We start from the raw sequence: 15,904 nt of genomic DNA on the forward strand, positions 1-15,904 counted from the left end.
AGCGCAGTGCTTCTTCTATCTCCTTTCGTCTGCACGTAGTGCTCAAATTTGCTGCATTTTGCACTCTGGTGTGTGTTAAGCTAGTTATAGCGAATCCTCGCTTGGCCAGCACGTCCAGTTAGGTTACTCCTCGGGAGGTAGCGGGTCACGTGCCACGTGACCGCTGACCTCTCTCTCTCTCTCTCTCTCTCTCTCTTTCTCTCTTACTGTTTTGCTTTTCTTCAGACTGAATCTTAGTTCATCTTCGTACTCAAATTGACAATGTTTCCTCTTCTCTTTAATCTGGCACCTGGCCACACATTAGCTGATGATGCCTAGATGACAGAGTTAAGTTTTCAACTTTCCGCAAGCGGAACTGTGGCTGTATATTGATATTAGTCTCGTATGATTACGCCGGATCGCGTGTTAGAAAAATTTTCACAATGGAAAATTGTTCTAGGCCTCCCTTTTAACTTTAATATAATGCTTTTTTGTGGTGAGATACGGCTACTTAAATTTTGAGTCCCTTAGCTGATGATGGCCATGAAAGAGTTAAGTTTTCAACTTTCCGCAAGCAGAACTCTGGCCATATATTGACATTGGTGATTTTTTAGGGGCCACTCCCATTAACATCTCTTCATTAACCCTTCACTCTCTTTTTCGTTTATATATTGTATGGGAAGAAAATATTTAATTTGCCGACAGTGCTTGCTTTGGATCGTGCTCGAGTTCTATATGAAGGATAATTCTACGTGAAACCGCCTCCTATTAATATGCGCTTAGCACTACTGTATAAACAGCCAGTGCGGCTTATTTATTATATGGGGGCATGCGTTATCTTGCTATGGTATCTAGCAGTCAAGGTACAGCCTTCAAGCGCTTTGCCGGCTTCTGCAGAAGAACAGAACGATCCCGTGAATTCAACACTTGGTTTCGAAAAAATCTTCTATATAAGTTTACCGCAGTTTGTGTCCCCCTGCTTGAGTATTCCATGATTACTATCGGTGCACCTCAACAGATGTTTACTCAACTGCTTCATTTCTGCTGACATATTCGCGGTCATAGTCGTTCCGATCGGCAAGATGCCATGACTTTGATTGCATCGGCAAGTGGCATATCACTGACCCTCCAGCATGGTGTAAGTGTACACTTCTATCCTCTCAGCTCTGCTGGGAACTGTTAACATTGCTAACATGTTTGATCTAACACTGATAATTCTTTAGGTCAACGGGAGTCTGATACACGAAAAAGCAAAGCCGGATGGAAGTAAGTATCTGCGAGCAGAACAATTAGGCTGCTGGCGCGCACATGCAAATGTTTGGAGGAGAATCATATCCGAAAATATCGAGACAGCGTTGATTCTCGAGGACGATGTAGATTGGGATATCAATATCCGCGAAGTGTTTGCAGAGCTCAGCCATCATATGAATCTCCAGAGAGTTTTCAAACAGCTGCTGCCACTGACGACCCCGATGGCAGCTCCATATGGTATGTTCAGATAGCTCAAAACACAGTTTCTCACATGACTGATAAGGATAACCTTCGATCCGAAGGCTCCGGTTGGGATGTCCTTTACGTCGGCAGCAGCTCCAATATCCCCAACATACATGACTTGCCACCTTACTATCTTTACCATGACCCAAACGTGCCGGATTACCACAAACTGGCACGATCATACAGGCGCGAACTAGAGGCATGGGGCATAAACGCCACTGAGCAGACACATTTGCGTTTGGTGGCACCCTCATGGTACCCTGTCGGCGCGCTGGGATACGCCGTCACTAAGAGGGCGGCCCAAATCCTACTATATAATCTTGGTGGTTACGGAGGTCTTGGATTACCAGTAGACCTTGCTATGATCAGCTTGATACAAAAAGGAATTGTTGAGTCGTATACTATTATACCGCCATTGATTACGCCGTTTCGGGTCGGAGGAGCGAAAGACAGCGACATTGATGAGAAGAGATATACGGAACGACGAGGTGACCTACAACCTGGGTCAGAAAACCTGAAAAGCAGTGTAAGGTCAGCCCTTGCAGACTTCATAAATAAGTAGTCTACCTGCTAGTAGTAAAAGCGGCGATTTTTGTTATAAGTTAATTGAAATTTTAATATAGAGTTGAGGTCATCTATGGCTTCTAAATGCGTCACCTCGGCGGTTATTCTTATGCCACAGAAAAGTGCATTCACAAATCAGCCTCTAGCGCTCTGTTCTTTCGCACCAACTAAATTGATACACAATTGAAGGAAGGCATCAAATCCTTGATTTGGATCCTATTCATAGTAGCTCTAGGACATATAGACCGGGGTTTTCAGCAAGAAGGTCGTAAAGGGCGTCTAGCATCACCGGAGAGATGCTTAGTGGGTGACCAAGAGGGGCAGGCAGAGATCTGGGACTTCCGAACAACCGCAAGTTTCTTGAGAAAGTGATAGAACGCTCACTACACTTTGATGTCTTGATAATTTGTGATGTAGTGTGTTTCATCTTGCTGCATATCATATGAATGATCATTGTACGCTGCCAGAGACTTGAGGTTTCGCCATTTGCAACGAGTTAGGAGGTTTATTGGTTGTCGAGGTGGGATGCAAAAAGTGGAAAGACGCCATTGTCTTGGTTATTTTTGGGTCTGTAACAATACAGAAAAATATAGCTTGCCCTGAAACGAACGTAGTGAGAGGAAGGGAACTAATCAACGTGCTTGTCCATGCGCGGCCGCCAGCCAAAAGGGCTTTTGCCCTGAAACGAACGAAGTGAGAGGAAGGGAAAACGTCCCGCACGTGACAGGACTCGGAAACCTTATTTGTCGTGAACATTCGTGACACTGCCAAAAGCCATACAAAATTTGAGCCGAAATTGGACCAAAATTGCGATGATTGGCTCGCCGTGTTTCGGTGCTATGGGACGAATGCTTTCGTACCATTGGACGAAGGCTTCTACCGGAAACGACTCTAGTTTCCTGTTCTCTCTCCAATCTGCACCTCTGTTGGTGGTTTGTAGCTTTGGGGTTTTTGCTGCTATTTCCGTTTCGGGGATGGCGTTTGCGTTACCGTGATATTAATGAATCTTATCGGATTCGGCTGCGCTTTTCCGAAACTTTAAGCATACTATGACCTATGTAGCTTTCCTTTCTTTGTTGGGCTCGTATCTTTAAGATGAGTTTATGACGAGGAGCGATCTGTATATCTCAAACCGGTGCCACCACCTACACTCTTCGATTGTTTCCCGAATCCCAATGCCAAGATCCACTAGTCGATATCTAGTATAGTCCCGGAATATCAATGTTCCGTATCATAATCCATACAGTCTTACTCTTGCTATGCATGATATCATGTCTCGTAACTGTAAGGGCGATCCATTGTAACTTAAATTCCACGGAAATGCAAACAAATATAAGAGCTAGGGAGGCCTTGAAAATCTAGCGAGTGTCACTTCTGTCTGTGAATGAATTACCGCCGACGTAATAGACTGTAAGTTTTTGGGTGAAGATAGTAGCTGTTCCTAGTGTGTTCCGTCCCTTCTAGACTTAGCCCTGCTAAGTGAGCAGGCTGAAGTGGTTGCGTATCGTGACCGTGGCGGCGCTAGGAGTACACGGTGCTATCGTCGTTTTGCACTAATCTGTTTCCACCTTGGAATGGTTGGCTCTCGCGTTGTGTTGGTCTTGATTGATTGGCTGCCGCGAGGTTACAATAGCTAAACGCTTATTTAACTCTAATCAAACCTAGATAATTATATGAACTGGCTATCATCCTGGCTCAAATGAAGGGAAGCCTAACGCCACATGTAACAAACAGATGAACCTAAGATGTTTTCACCCTTAGGCAGGCTAGAGCTGCTTGAGGTGAGTAGTCTAGACCCGGCCATCGGCTTCCCGAGTGATCCGCACCGAAATAAAACTGTCATCCAACTTCCTCTTCGGGCTTAATGACAGTCGCCATAGTAATAAATTACTAGTTAATCTAAAATAAGCTTAATAAGATGCAGAAGACAGGCCGAGCCTAAAAATCTGTTTTTCTTAAACCAGGCGTTCTTCTAGAATCGAGCGCACTAGACTCCCTAACGTAGTTAGTAACGTAGTTAGCTAGCCCACTGGCCTATGATTCTCTACGACGGCGTATTTAGTACATACGACCATAGTGTGTGGAGAACAGGGCTTCCCGTCCGCTCAGCCGTACTTAAGCCCAGCGCCATTTGCCCACCCTAGCAAATGAGGTAGTTTGGCTTGGTGGAGAAATGGGTCATCGCCACTTTAGGGTCGCGCGACCAGGGATGAAAAGGGTGAGTGCGCAATAAACGGGGTGCGTAGCCGGGTGAGAGCGGGTGATACATCACCCTCTGTCGCGCGACCACTGTCACTCTTGTTGTGTCCGAACCCGGACACTGGCGAAACTGTCCAACCAACACTACTACTCACGGTTGTGGGGTCGGAATTACATATGTTCCGGTGGCGGAGGGTGCACAGTTCTTTGAAGTACTGTGGGCTCCTAATAACTCAATTAACAGGCTACTGTCCCACGATAGCGATTTCGGAAAGCGCTTCGAAGAAACGGGCAGATGTAATCTGACGCAGGCCTGCTTCGTCATATCGACAACAATCTGCTCTTAAAGTGAAGTGACGAGTCTTTCAATTTCCTTAGACGAATTGCTTACATAAAATTTTCTATTCTAGTCCGTTCGAATTACGTTGTGTATCGAGTCTTAAATCTAGCGCTTTGACTAGTCACTTCGAGCTTTCTGGATATTGTCCGTATAGTAATAGTTATACGTGATAGGTTAGCGCGCCTTATCCTCGAGCAGTATATTCAATTCGTTAATCGTATACTGGATGTTCTCTTGAACAGATTTCTCTACGTAGCTATAAACATTTTACCGAACCTTAGTGTCCTTTATTACGAATTTCAATACTGCTTACATAAAGCTTAAGACTAAATCTGTAACGGCGTCAAGATAGTCCCGAGCGATTTTGCCCTACCGTATAGACTACGAATAAAATAGCTTAGTAAGTAGGGAATAGTTATAGTTTCCTAGCAGTTCTCTTCCGTATGTTCGATAATATACCTAGGATGATCAGAGCTGACTGATAGATATTAGATCCGTTACTTACTTGTTTGACCTACGCAGCTATTCTGTCCTTAGTAACAAGGATCTAGCTATACTTATTCAAAGTTAACCCTGTTACCTCCTCTTTAGAAGAGGATAATTTAGAAGACTCGGTATCTCTCTAAGAAGTGATTTTGCGCGTCTAACTATATTCCCTTATATAATTAGCGAACTTTTCGTTTTCTAGATAGACTATCGCGCGCAGACGGTTAATGAAATCCTCGCCTTAGGCGTCAAAAAACTTTGCGTTACGGCCGCCGTAGTCTCCGTCAATACCGGCTTGGACCAAACTCTAGAAGTCGGCGCTGACTTACGTTAGGTATATCCGGATCTGACTCGCGGTATTTCGTTCTATTCCGAGAGAGGCAAGTTCTTAGCTATTTCGTTTAAGGAGCTCACGTAGTTCCTCCCGTACCTTAGGTAGCTCACGCTTAATATGACTATTAAGAAGATCTTGCAGAAATACTCGAAGATTTTTAATCCTAACCCGCGATAGATCAAGCCTAAGACCTCTCTACGGTTCGCGAGAGAAGAACTCTTGTTCCGCACGTTTTCTTACCTCCGAAGACAGGCCTTAGGATAATTCAACCGGAGAAGGGTTCTTGAGAAGGAAAAATCTAAGGTTGAGCTTTGTGCGATCCAAATTCCTAGCTAAGCGTACTACTCGCGGCTTAGTTCCCTTGTTGATAAGATTAGGCTTTGTAATAATCCCAACCGTCCTTAACCCATCCTTATCATAGTAACGAGCACGTTAGATAATACCCTAAGTATCGACATCGCTACTTGCTAGGACAACCGCAAGGACGATAGTACGTGTACTTTCAAGGTATAAGTTAACTAAGTCACTGACCAGTTGCATATCACGCTCGTCCTCGGAAACCGAGATCAATCTATGCAAATCAATAATAGTTAAATGAAGTCCTGTCCTGCCTACTAGCTCTAATCGCAGAACGTCAGCGGCAAAAGCAGGAGCGTTAACCTAGTTCTTAGAGGTACGGACACCTATAGCTAGCCCTGCAGCTTTAATGATACTAGGAAGCTCTATGAAGGTCCGAAACTCTCTACGAAATAAAGCTAGGCGCCTTCTTCCCTCCTTATCCCGCGAGGAATAAGGAGTGATTGTGGCCGTCATACGACTCGCCTGTTAATTATGCCGTAGGACAATCTCCGTCGCGAACCTAGTACACAAACCATCCTGTCTAGGGAAAGGAATCCTGCTGATACCTTCTAGGACAGAGCTCTTTCCTGCGGACTGGTCGCCGTATACCACTAACTGTGGCAATACAACATGATCGCCAACCCCGTTGGCGCGAACACGGTTAATTTGGTTGAGTCTCTCGGACGTTCTTGAGGATTGAAGTCGAAGTTCGTCTCTAACTCGATTGAAGTCTATCGCGGTCTAATCTGTTTCCGAACTTTCTGAGTCTGAAGATTCCATTTCTTGAGCAAATCACCGTCGATAGATTGTAACTTAGTTCTGGCGTAAGAGATTTAACGAGAAAGAAAGTTTAGGGACAGGTAAACTAAGAGCGAACCGGTGTCTTTATAGCTGCGATGAACTATTATCAAGTTAGAAACGAACTTGGACTTCAATCCTCAAGCACTTCCTAGAGACTCAACCAAATTGACCGTGTAATAAATAAGATTGACGATTAAGTTACAAGCGGTGACATTTAGACATATTTTGTGGTGCTGATCTGTAGCCTTAATGTATAGCTTTCTGCTCTCCAAGGGCGAACTCCCTTGCCGCCTGTATTTATACCCCTTACCGCAAAAGGGACTATCTGCCTATAGCAAGCTCCCTCCTAATAACTACAGCAAGTGATAGAGGTTTCAACCCTTTCTAAATACTAGTATACATACTTGATCGGCTATTCAAAATACAAGCACCTGCTTCCTCAAATAGGGGATAAATGTTTAGTATTCTATATTATGACTCTATGCAATAACACTAGAGTTCAACCTGCATCGATGAAGCAGACATAAGGTGATATAATATGCGCAAGCCGATTGCTTTATTCACTATACTACGGTGATTGCCGTGCTATCTAGTCATTCCACTCCTCCTCTTGCTATTCCCCACGAGAGTATTCTATATAAAATCCAAATTAGTTCTGCAAATATCATATTGCCTTTAAACTTACCGCAACTAAATATGTTACAATCCGCGCCTGCTTCTTCGGAATTGCATAATTCAACCTCTTCAGTGAATGTTTTTATAACGCTATTCCTATAGTCATCCTTCCCTAGGGAGGTGATATGCTTTGTAACTTGGCTATTGTCACCTGTACAAATAGCAGAATGCGCAAAGCACTAGTCGAAACAACCCTCGATAAAGCACTATTTAGAGATTCCTCTATTGCACGACGGGCTAGAGGTATCTTATTAATATATATGCTATAGCACATAGAATAATCATAAGCATAACCTACCAGAGCTGCCCCTCGACATAAACCTCAACATCTTCAACAGCATCATGCGTTCTCTCTCGCCACTCCTGTTGCTCTTCTATTATCAGATCCTTGATATCCCGCGTCCTCACCACTCGAACTCTGCCGGGTATAGCCTGATCAGACTGTCTATAAAGCTAGAATGAATTCCTCATTAGGATCGTGACCTGTCCTAGTTTATAATGGGATTTACATACCTATCCCCGGCGGTGTTCTCGTGAATTAATGCGGCGTTACTTCTTTCGCCAGGCTTCGTGAGATCTATAGTCATCACTTTGGCTTCAACCGCGCTGAGTCTCTTGTCCAATTCTATATTATTAGACAGGAGGGCATGCACCAAGCCTTCGAGGTTCAGGCCTGTCGTCAAACTGCTGCCTTCGGTTGTCATATCGGAGTTAGGCGCGCTGTCTTCCATCGCCAGCCTAACACTTCCAACCGCCTTCTTAAGTTCCCTCTCAAGTTCGCTGAGGTTGTCAGTTATGAAAGTAATATCACTTCGCGACTCGAGTGGTTGGGAAATTGTAATTAACTTGGATCAAGAGTACCTGCCTGGGTTTATTGTAGAATTTCAATTCCCCCCGGCGCCGCCCCGCCCCGGATTGAGACATGCTGCAAGGGATAGTGAGCTTCTCACCGCCGGAAAGAGATTTTGCCTACCTGCTTTCCTTAAGGAGACAGAACACTGTTGGTCACCAGGGATACCCTTGCACGATTATAGACCTTTGAGATGACAAGACACTACAGAGCTTAATCGGAATGTATGTATGCACAGCTGGGTAATCAAAAGGGTAGAGTCATCGATTATTCACCTAGCACAGAAGTGCCTGTGGTTCTACAAGATCCAATTATCAAGGAACCATGCGGGGTTGAACCGATCTGCTCTAAAGGAATATTTTGTGGCAGTCCGCTTGGTGTAGCATGTACTGTGCAAGCGTAAACAGCACTTCTGAACAGCTAGGGACATCGCACTAGCGACCCTTTGGAAACCTTTGCGGAAGCTTATGGGTCCTGAAATGCTTTTGCAGCGCGTCCTTCCGAGAATATCCAAATTGCTTTGCTGTAGGGTGTATATCGGTGACGCCTAAGTATACTGGACATTCAAGGCTAGTGGCACTTTTCTATAGGAAAGATTGCGGTTCAGATTTTATAGCAGGCACGGACTCAAATTTTACTCGCTTTCGCAAGGCCTTCGGTATATAGAGTCCGTGAAGTCGTAGTCGTAGCTCTAGTGAACGGATCCGGTCTTCAATCAACTCTATATCATTAATAGTGTTAATATCTCTGTTCTTGAATTCAAGGTCGGCGAGCCCCTTTCTTTCCGGCTGTATATACGACGTGTCCGGTTCGAAGGCTAAAGGGTTGCCCTGATAGTTCTTATCGATAATATGGTTTCTAATATTCTCAAAAAAATCATCGCGGGCTCTTTCTTTAGCCTCCTTATAAATTTTCTTTCGTCGGGCCTTGACTTTTTTTTGAAGCATAAGATATGCCCTATATCGCTTAGCATTAGTATATCTTGCTTTATTTAGTTAATAGAACTCCGTAATAAGGTCGTTCCGAAGTCCCTAATACTCCTGCTTTAATCGATTGAGCTCTAGGTCGTTTTTAAGGGACCTCTTTTGAGGCTTTATAAGATCCTAGGGTGCGGATATATCCCGTGTAAGGCTTGAGTTATAAGCAAGTTTAAGTAAAGCATCTCTAGCAGGAGTCTCTATAAAGGTAGATTAAGTATTATCTCTAATAGAGACGTAGTAGGCAAATATACTGCTCCGTGTATAGCCTATAATAGCGTTCCTTGAATATTCGTCTAGATGCCCTGAAGTGATAATATTAGTGTATATTAGAGAAAAGTTAAGTTAAACCCTTTTATACTTAAATTTATAGTAGCCTCTTTCCGATATTTATATAGGGTTCCTTTCGTTTTGGATCTAGCTGAAGCGCTTAAAGACTTTTTATATTCTAGCGCCGTACTATAGGTCAGTGCGTGTTATAGATCAGTGATCCAAAGACCCTCTTTATTCTTTATAGCCCTTCTAAAGATTAGAATTTCTTTAACAGCCTCTTTAAAGTGAATAGGGGTACTAAGCCGGTACTCCGGGACCTTTATAAGGCTCTAAATATCTCAGGGACATTTAATATACTTACTAGTAAACGCCTTGTCGAGAAAGGTATATTCAAGAATATCCTGAATAACATAAAGGCCCAGGTTATCGTTCCGTTCTATATAGGTGAAAATAGGTCTGCTTTTGTTAGGACGGTGCGTATCTTATATAGATTATGCTTCTTACAGTACGCCTTTGTTCCTCTTGCCTTTGTTAAGCCTATATATAACTCTTATAAGGAGAACCTGGCATGTCGGATTGTCGGGATTTTTCACTATATATAATTCAATATCCTTCTATTTCAAGGTATTATTACTCCTTATATAGCCGGAAGATTCGACTAATATTCTAGATCGTGCCGATATGGAAGTTATTATTTTCCGTAATATACTTAATTAACCTTAGTAGCGAAAGGTAGGGAATATAATATTATACACGGTAAGGAGGTGATAGGTCGAGTATAAGAGATCGTCGATATTGACCGATAGCTACGTTTTACTACCTAGATTAAGCTCGTACTCGTCGGTAAGCGTAGTATATACGAGCTTTAATAGTAAGTATTTATCGTTAAAGGGATTTAAGATAGTACGTACTATAGTCATTTTTCGACGAAGATCGTAAGAAAATTCGCGGTATATTTCTTTATACTAATATATTCTGAAATACCTTACAAAACCAAGGAAAGTAGACTAATATTCAACATTATAGTTGTCGAGATACCATCGAAGAAATCCTTTAACTACCCGTAATGTGATATTCTTGAGCTATTGTTGAGCATCAGGTAGGTCCAGTTTTTGGGTAAACCTGGCATTATTTATAAGTAACCTGGAAGGAATAAGTGAGAGGATAGATAGACTAACTTGCGAAAATTGCGTTCTATGTGCTTTAGATTTTGTTTTGTAGCTTCGGCATAGTCACTGTTGACTTGCGTATCTAGTTAGTGAACGAATAAGTTCCAGTCGATTTCAGTACTCTTGGCTCGAGTTTTCTTTGGCATCGTAGACGATCAAACTTCTGTTATGTATAACAATAGTATCTCTCTTGGAGAAAATCAGATATGAGGATAACCTTCAACTGATCTTTCAAGGCTTATTTATACCCTTTGCCCTATGATTTTACGGGACGGGCGGACTTGTGTATGTACACGAATTAATGGAAACCACGCTAAGCCTAATTTGGCTACCCCTGTGGTGTCCGAAGCGCTAGGTGAAAAGACCACGATTCTCCCTCCAAAAGCCACGCACAATCGTGGTCTTTTCACCGTCACCCCTAATTACTCCGTAGTCTGTAGGACGGTGAATTACGCAATGGAGTTTAGCGTTCCAATTTGGGTTTAACGCTCCTCTACAGGTTGCTATCGCCATATGTTACTATCGCTAATCCTAGTTCCTACGTGCCTCTCTACTTCCAGGTTACCGCCCGTGCCTCGACTACGACTGCTGGTCTTCATCTTGTCCCTGCGGTGGTGGGTAACACGATCGGCGGCTTTATTGCAGGGACTATTATCAAAAGAACGGGAAGATATAAAGTCTTGCTATTCCTGTCAGGACTTATATCCTCCATTACTTATATTCTTCTCTTCTTTTGCTGGAACGGGAGCACGGGAATGTGGGAATCCTTTAATATATTATTCGCTGGGTTGGGGACGGGGATTTCCTCAGGCGCCTCGTTCGTCGCGATGGTGGCCTTATTGGCTCCCACCGAAGTAGCCATGGCTACAGCAGGGTATATGCTTTCCTTCTGCTTTGCTATGACTATGGGTGCGACTATTACAAATAACGTTTTAGGTGCAGAGTTCCGAAGCCAGTTGCAGAAACATTTCCATGGACCTGGGTCTCAAGAAGTGAGATGGAACACTGCTTTTCAAAACCTGCGATCTCTCTAAAACCAAGATAGATCATCCGTCGCGCTATTTCAGACACGGCTTATATTGCAAATCTCACCGGTCACGCCCGAGAACTTGTATTAAGTTGCTATATGGCAGGCCTCAGACATACATATTGTAAGTTAATTCCGTCTTCGGCGGGAGAAGTGAATCTGATCGTTGACAGTGGTATCCCTGGCTGCGTTGCTTCTACCATCACTGCTTGCATTGACCGTGCGTGACAGTCTACTGTAGACTGTATTTAACCCGTTTCAATGCGGCTTATATCTTTCTGGTCGTTAGTTCTTGCTTGTCAATGGGTGGGGACCTAGGAAAGACTTTCTCAGGAATAAAGGATGACGGGGAACGAGATACAGTGCCCGCTCAGCTACACAGGCTTTCTTTCCCAGAGTCATACTTAAAACCAAGTCCACATCGCCGAGTTTCAGTCTCTTACGGCCAGTGCCAGTCACACAGCTACAGACCCGCAGGAGCCCCAAGAAGACTTTCTCCAGCCAAAATCATCCTACAGTAAAACCTGGTTATAACGAACTATTCTTGATAATGGGGTTTCATTCGTTAACCTAGGTGTTCGATATATCTGAAAAAAAGTCACGAATATCGCTCTGAACCCTCTGCAAATCTCTCTTGTATCCCCATAATCGCTTAACATAATGTGCTACTCATTGGGCTCCTTCTGCTGCTTATAGTAAAAAGGTCAACCTACGTAGGGCTTCTAAAGCCTCGGTCGGCTTAACAATCGACAGTACCTCTAATCGATTCACTATCCTCTTCCTCTCAATCACGCCACCCGGGTAGCTACCTAGATCTAAGCTTTTTAGTGCGACTCCCGAGTGTCTGTTGTGTAACTTGTGTCTCAGTAATCCCGGTGTCCCTTGTCCTTTTAATTTAGTTTCATTTATTATGCATTTGTTTTATGCAGGGTCTTCCGGCCGGTTAGGTTAAGAGGTGATCGCCACGGATAAAGTAGTGCCACCACTGGAATATATATCCTACCGTAGTACTGGTACGGACCTATGATAAGTGGGGTATGATGACAAGACTGCTAGTGAGTACCTAGCAAGGCTTTCCCCTTAAAATAAATATAGATTAATAGATGTCCGTGTGTAAAATTATCCACTTGACTTCCTTTTTTGGTGGGGACTATACCACTGTATGGTTGCTCGTACTCGTACGGCCGGATGCAGTGGTCTTCGTCTACCTGGTGATGATATAATATTCTGCCGGTCAAATCATCTTCTTATTTCCTCCATAAGTTACGCTCATATCATGGTTCCAAGGAAATGGATAGAGACTAATATTAGAATTTGAATGGATTTCATCATAAACAAAACTAAAGTCACCTTTATGACAAGTTATAGACTCGTCAAGTTTGCACCGAAAGCGGAAGACTAGGCGGTAGGGCGAGGGTGGACGAAGACTTGTGAAACACCACTGGACGTTCTCGGGGTGAACCTTGATGTTGGTTGCCGGACCCAGCAACCGGAGTATATACAATTGGAAGTATAGGTTTGTTTACACTACAAGCTAACAAAAAGCCCCATTCATAACGTACGTACTCACCCATCCTACATACTGTAGATACCTAGACCCTGTTCTTACTGTAGGTGCAGAATTTAGCGGCGCCGATCGTTCGTGAGAGAATTTCCTACCCCCCACCTAGGTACCCGGTTCAACGAAAAGGGTCATTCAATTTTCGTGATTTCAAATGGTTTCAAAAATCGTATAGCATAGGTAGGGAGAATTGTAAGTTCCCCCTTCTGAGCTTATAGTCTATCATGACGTATAGTGCGTGTGGTGGAGGCTGCACGACACGTACCCCCTTGCGGCGGCGGAAGGCACATAAAAGGCTTATTTCATGTGCCGGGTAAAAAGGAGAACCTAAGTCCCGTTAGACATGATTAGATGGGAAATCGGGGTGTCTATCGTAGGAGTAGGGCTGGTAGTATATGTTATGAAGAGTACAAGTATACGGTATCTGATGCGACAGTATGATGGGGGTTGCTGATTCCAAGGGGAATACTGCTACGTCCGACAGATTGTATAATCTTAGTTTCTGCTAAGCAAAAAAGTGCCGATCGCAGTCCGGTCGAGATGGATCTGTTTTGAGGTTGAGGGGTCCAGTTCCAGGGGAAAGACAACTAACTGTTCACTAACATCGGGGGAGGGAGATCGGCGCCGAGCCAAGTACAAGAGAAGTATCCTTTCATACTACATTATGTGTCGGGATACTTGACTGGTACATCGATCGACCCGCGGACGACCGTGCATCGGGTCATCACCTCGAATCTACCGGATTCAACCAATCAGCATCGCGGATCCTGTCCACCGGTCTCCACGAATGAAATTGTCCCAATCACGCAGTCGCAGTGGACTCACAGTCTACTTTCCTACGAGGCTAAGAGTAAGACAGTGGAAAGTGGTCGGGTGTCGTGATCCTCGTCTTGTTACAGTATTTTCCTTCGTGTTGAGCCTCGAGAATTGTCCGTGACTACGACTGTCTTCTCTTTTCCCTACCTTCGGTCACGTCCATTTCGGGAAGTTTTCTCGAATCTTTTCAAGTGCTTGTGTAACCCCCGTTTCTGTTCCTCCTCCTCCTCCTCCTCCTCCTGCTCCGTCAGCCGCATGTGGTTCCGCCTCCGTTCCTGACAGCCCGCGCCGTTTTCTCCTCGTCCTCCCTCCTTTCCCTCCTTCCCTTAACAACATCTTCTCGTCACTCGTTTTTTACCTTCCCCCCCTCCGACATACACAGTCATCACGGAATGCCATGAGGCTATCACATCGAGTCGGTTCGGCCGCCGCGCTCATTATCCTCGCCCTTTTCCTCCTCATCCGTCGCCTGAGCGCTCAAGAAAGTCCCAAGTCCTTCTGGCGCTTCGACACGACATCTTTCCACGCCGCACTCCGACCACAACCAGCGCAAGAGGCTAGTCATCGGAAATGGGGTGCTGGAACGGGACGCTCGAATGTCTTGACTTATCAACAAACCCCTATTGTGATCCCCGATGAGGGTATCATTGTCATGGGTAAACTCCGTGAGGAGGACACTGCTTGGGTATCCGCGGAATTGGCCGAGTAAGTTTGGTTCAGCTTACAAAAAATGTCTAATTGCTGTCTCAGCCACTGGGCACACCATTCCCTTCTTTTTTTGGTCGCTCACCTCAGGGGCGGTGGGCGTGTCTTGGCTCAGACCCTCTCCAAAAATGTCCAAGACTAGGCTGACACCAACCCACTTTCTCCAGCTGGCGCAATTTCATCTACACCGTCGACGACCCATCGGCGCCCGTGCGCACGCCGAAGAATAAGGGTCGCGAGGCTCTGCCCTATCTGCAATACATTGTCGACCATTACAATGATCTCCCGGCCATCATTCTTTTCCTGCACCCCCACCGCGACGGATGGCCCCGCGCCTGGCACACCGATACCATGGACTACAACAATATAGACTCCGTGCGCGCCCTCCAGCACGACTTTGTTCAGGCCGAGGGCTTCGTCAGTTTGCGCTGTCAATTGTCGCCCGGTTGTCCGGCCGAGATCCAGCCATTCCGCAAGCCGACAAAGCCGGGCAACACGGGTGAGAAGCATTACGCGGAGGCATGGAAGGCGCTATTCGGTAATAATAATGTGCCCAAGGAGATTGGCGCGCCGTGTTGCTCGCAATTTGCCGTGTCGCGCGACCAGGTGCTTCAACGCCCGCTCAGCGATTACAAGCGCATGTATGACTGGGTGTTGAATAATGATCTACCGGACGACGTCACCTCCAACATTATGGAGTATTCATGGCACATTATCTTCGGCAAGGATCCTATCTTGTAAGACGCGGCACCCGACCCTGGTAGATTCCTTTATACTGACTGTGACACAGCTGCCCGGATACATTCCAGTGCTACGCCGACGTGTACGGCGAGGAGGTCGTCGACTAATCAGCCCATATTCCCATCCGGCCAAACCGCACCGGCAGCCCTACTTACGGGCCTTTCTATTCTCCCTTTTCCTCCCATCTCTTCGTCTTTTTACATCCATGTTTGTATTCCATAAAATCACGCCCCCTTGACCTGTATTCTTTTCTTCTCGATGGGAGGGAATTTTTTATCCACCATTTTACCCTCACTCGTACCGTCTGGTCCTACCTTGCCGTCTCACCTCTACACCGGCATATCTACCTCGTACAGCACAGGCGCGGACACGGGAAATGACGTTTGATGGACCGGATTACCAGTGCACATGACGACTTCCAGCTTCGCTGTTTATTTTCTTTTGGGAGCAATGTACATGGAGTTTCGCGATGAGCTTTGAACTTTGAACCTTGACATTGACGGTCTTGACCGTCACCTTTTATCTCCATCTCTACTTTTGCACGGGCATCGAGGCTGAACTTGAGCTGGAACTT

General features: G+C 45.0%; 5 protein-coding genes across 5 annotated transcripts; 2 read left to right on the top strand and 3 right to left on the bottom strand.

The window, feature by feature from the left end:
- Positions 1-836: 836 nt before the first annotated feature.
- Positions 837-2,035, top strand: N7458_012670 (uncharacterized protein; the record flags this gene model as incomplete). Its single annotated transcript, XM_056916051.1, has 4 exons — positions 837-943; positions 1,045-1,117; positions 1,203-1,467; positions 1,533-2,035. Coding segments are annotated over 4 exons (948 nt in total), but the record flags the coding sequence as incomplete, so codon positions are not given.
- A 5,470-nt stretch (positions 2,036-7,505) lies between these two features.
- On the bottom strand, positions 7,506-7,915 carry N7458_012671 (uncharacterized protein; the record flags this gene model as incomplete). The annotated part of the gene is made up of 2 exons (XM_056916052.1): positions 7,506-7,656; positions 7,725-7,915. 2 exons carry the CDS (start codon positions 7,913-7,915, stop codon positions 7,506-7,508), a joined length of 342 nt encoding a protein of 113 aa, XP_056760806.1.
- Positions 7,916-8,359: 444 nt separating this feature from the next.
- Positions 8,360-9,008, bottom strand: N7458_012672 (uncharacterized protein; the record flags this gene model as incomplete). Its single annotated transcript, XM_056916053.1, has 2 exons — positions 8,360-8,608; positions 8,685-9,008. The coding sequence occupies 2 exons, from the start codon at positions 9,006-9,008 to the stop codon at positions 8,360-8,362; spliced, it is 573 nt and encodes a 190-aa protein (XP_056760807.1).
- Positions 9,009-9,251: 243 nt separating this feature from the next.
- Positions 9,252-9,881, bottom strand: N7458_012673 (FluG domain protein; the record flags this gene model as incomplete). The annotated part of the gene is made up of 4 exons (XM_056916054.1): positions 9,252-9,343; positions 9,400-9,486; positions 9,673-9,747; positions 9,860-9,881. 4 exons carry the CDS (start codon positions 9,879-9,881, stop codon positions 9,252-9,254), a joined length of 276 nt encoding a protein of 91 aa, XP_056760808.1.
- A 4,400-nt stretch (positions 9,882-14,281) lies between these two features.
- On the top strand, positions 14,282-15,437 carry N7458_012674 (DUF3431 domain-containing protein; the record flags this gene model as incomplete). The annotated part of the gene is made up of 3 exons (XM_056916055.1): positions 14,282-14,589; positions 14,757-15,326; positions 15,380-15,437. 3 exons carry the CDS (start codon positions 14,282-14,284, stop codon positions 15,435-15,437), a joined length of 936 nt encoding a protein of 311 aa, XP_056760809.1.
- Positions 15,438-15,904: the final 467 nt, after the last annotated feature.

This window comes from Penicillium daleae (assembly GCF_028827525.1).
Source record: "Penicillium daleae strain IBT 16125 chromosome Unknown utg000009l_segment0_segment0, whole genome shotgun sequence".
In the NCBI taxonomy this organism is placed as follows: domain Eukaryota; kingdom Fungi; phylum Ascomycota; class Eurotiomycetes; order Eurotiales; family Aspergillaceae; genus Penicillium; species Penicillium daleae.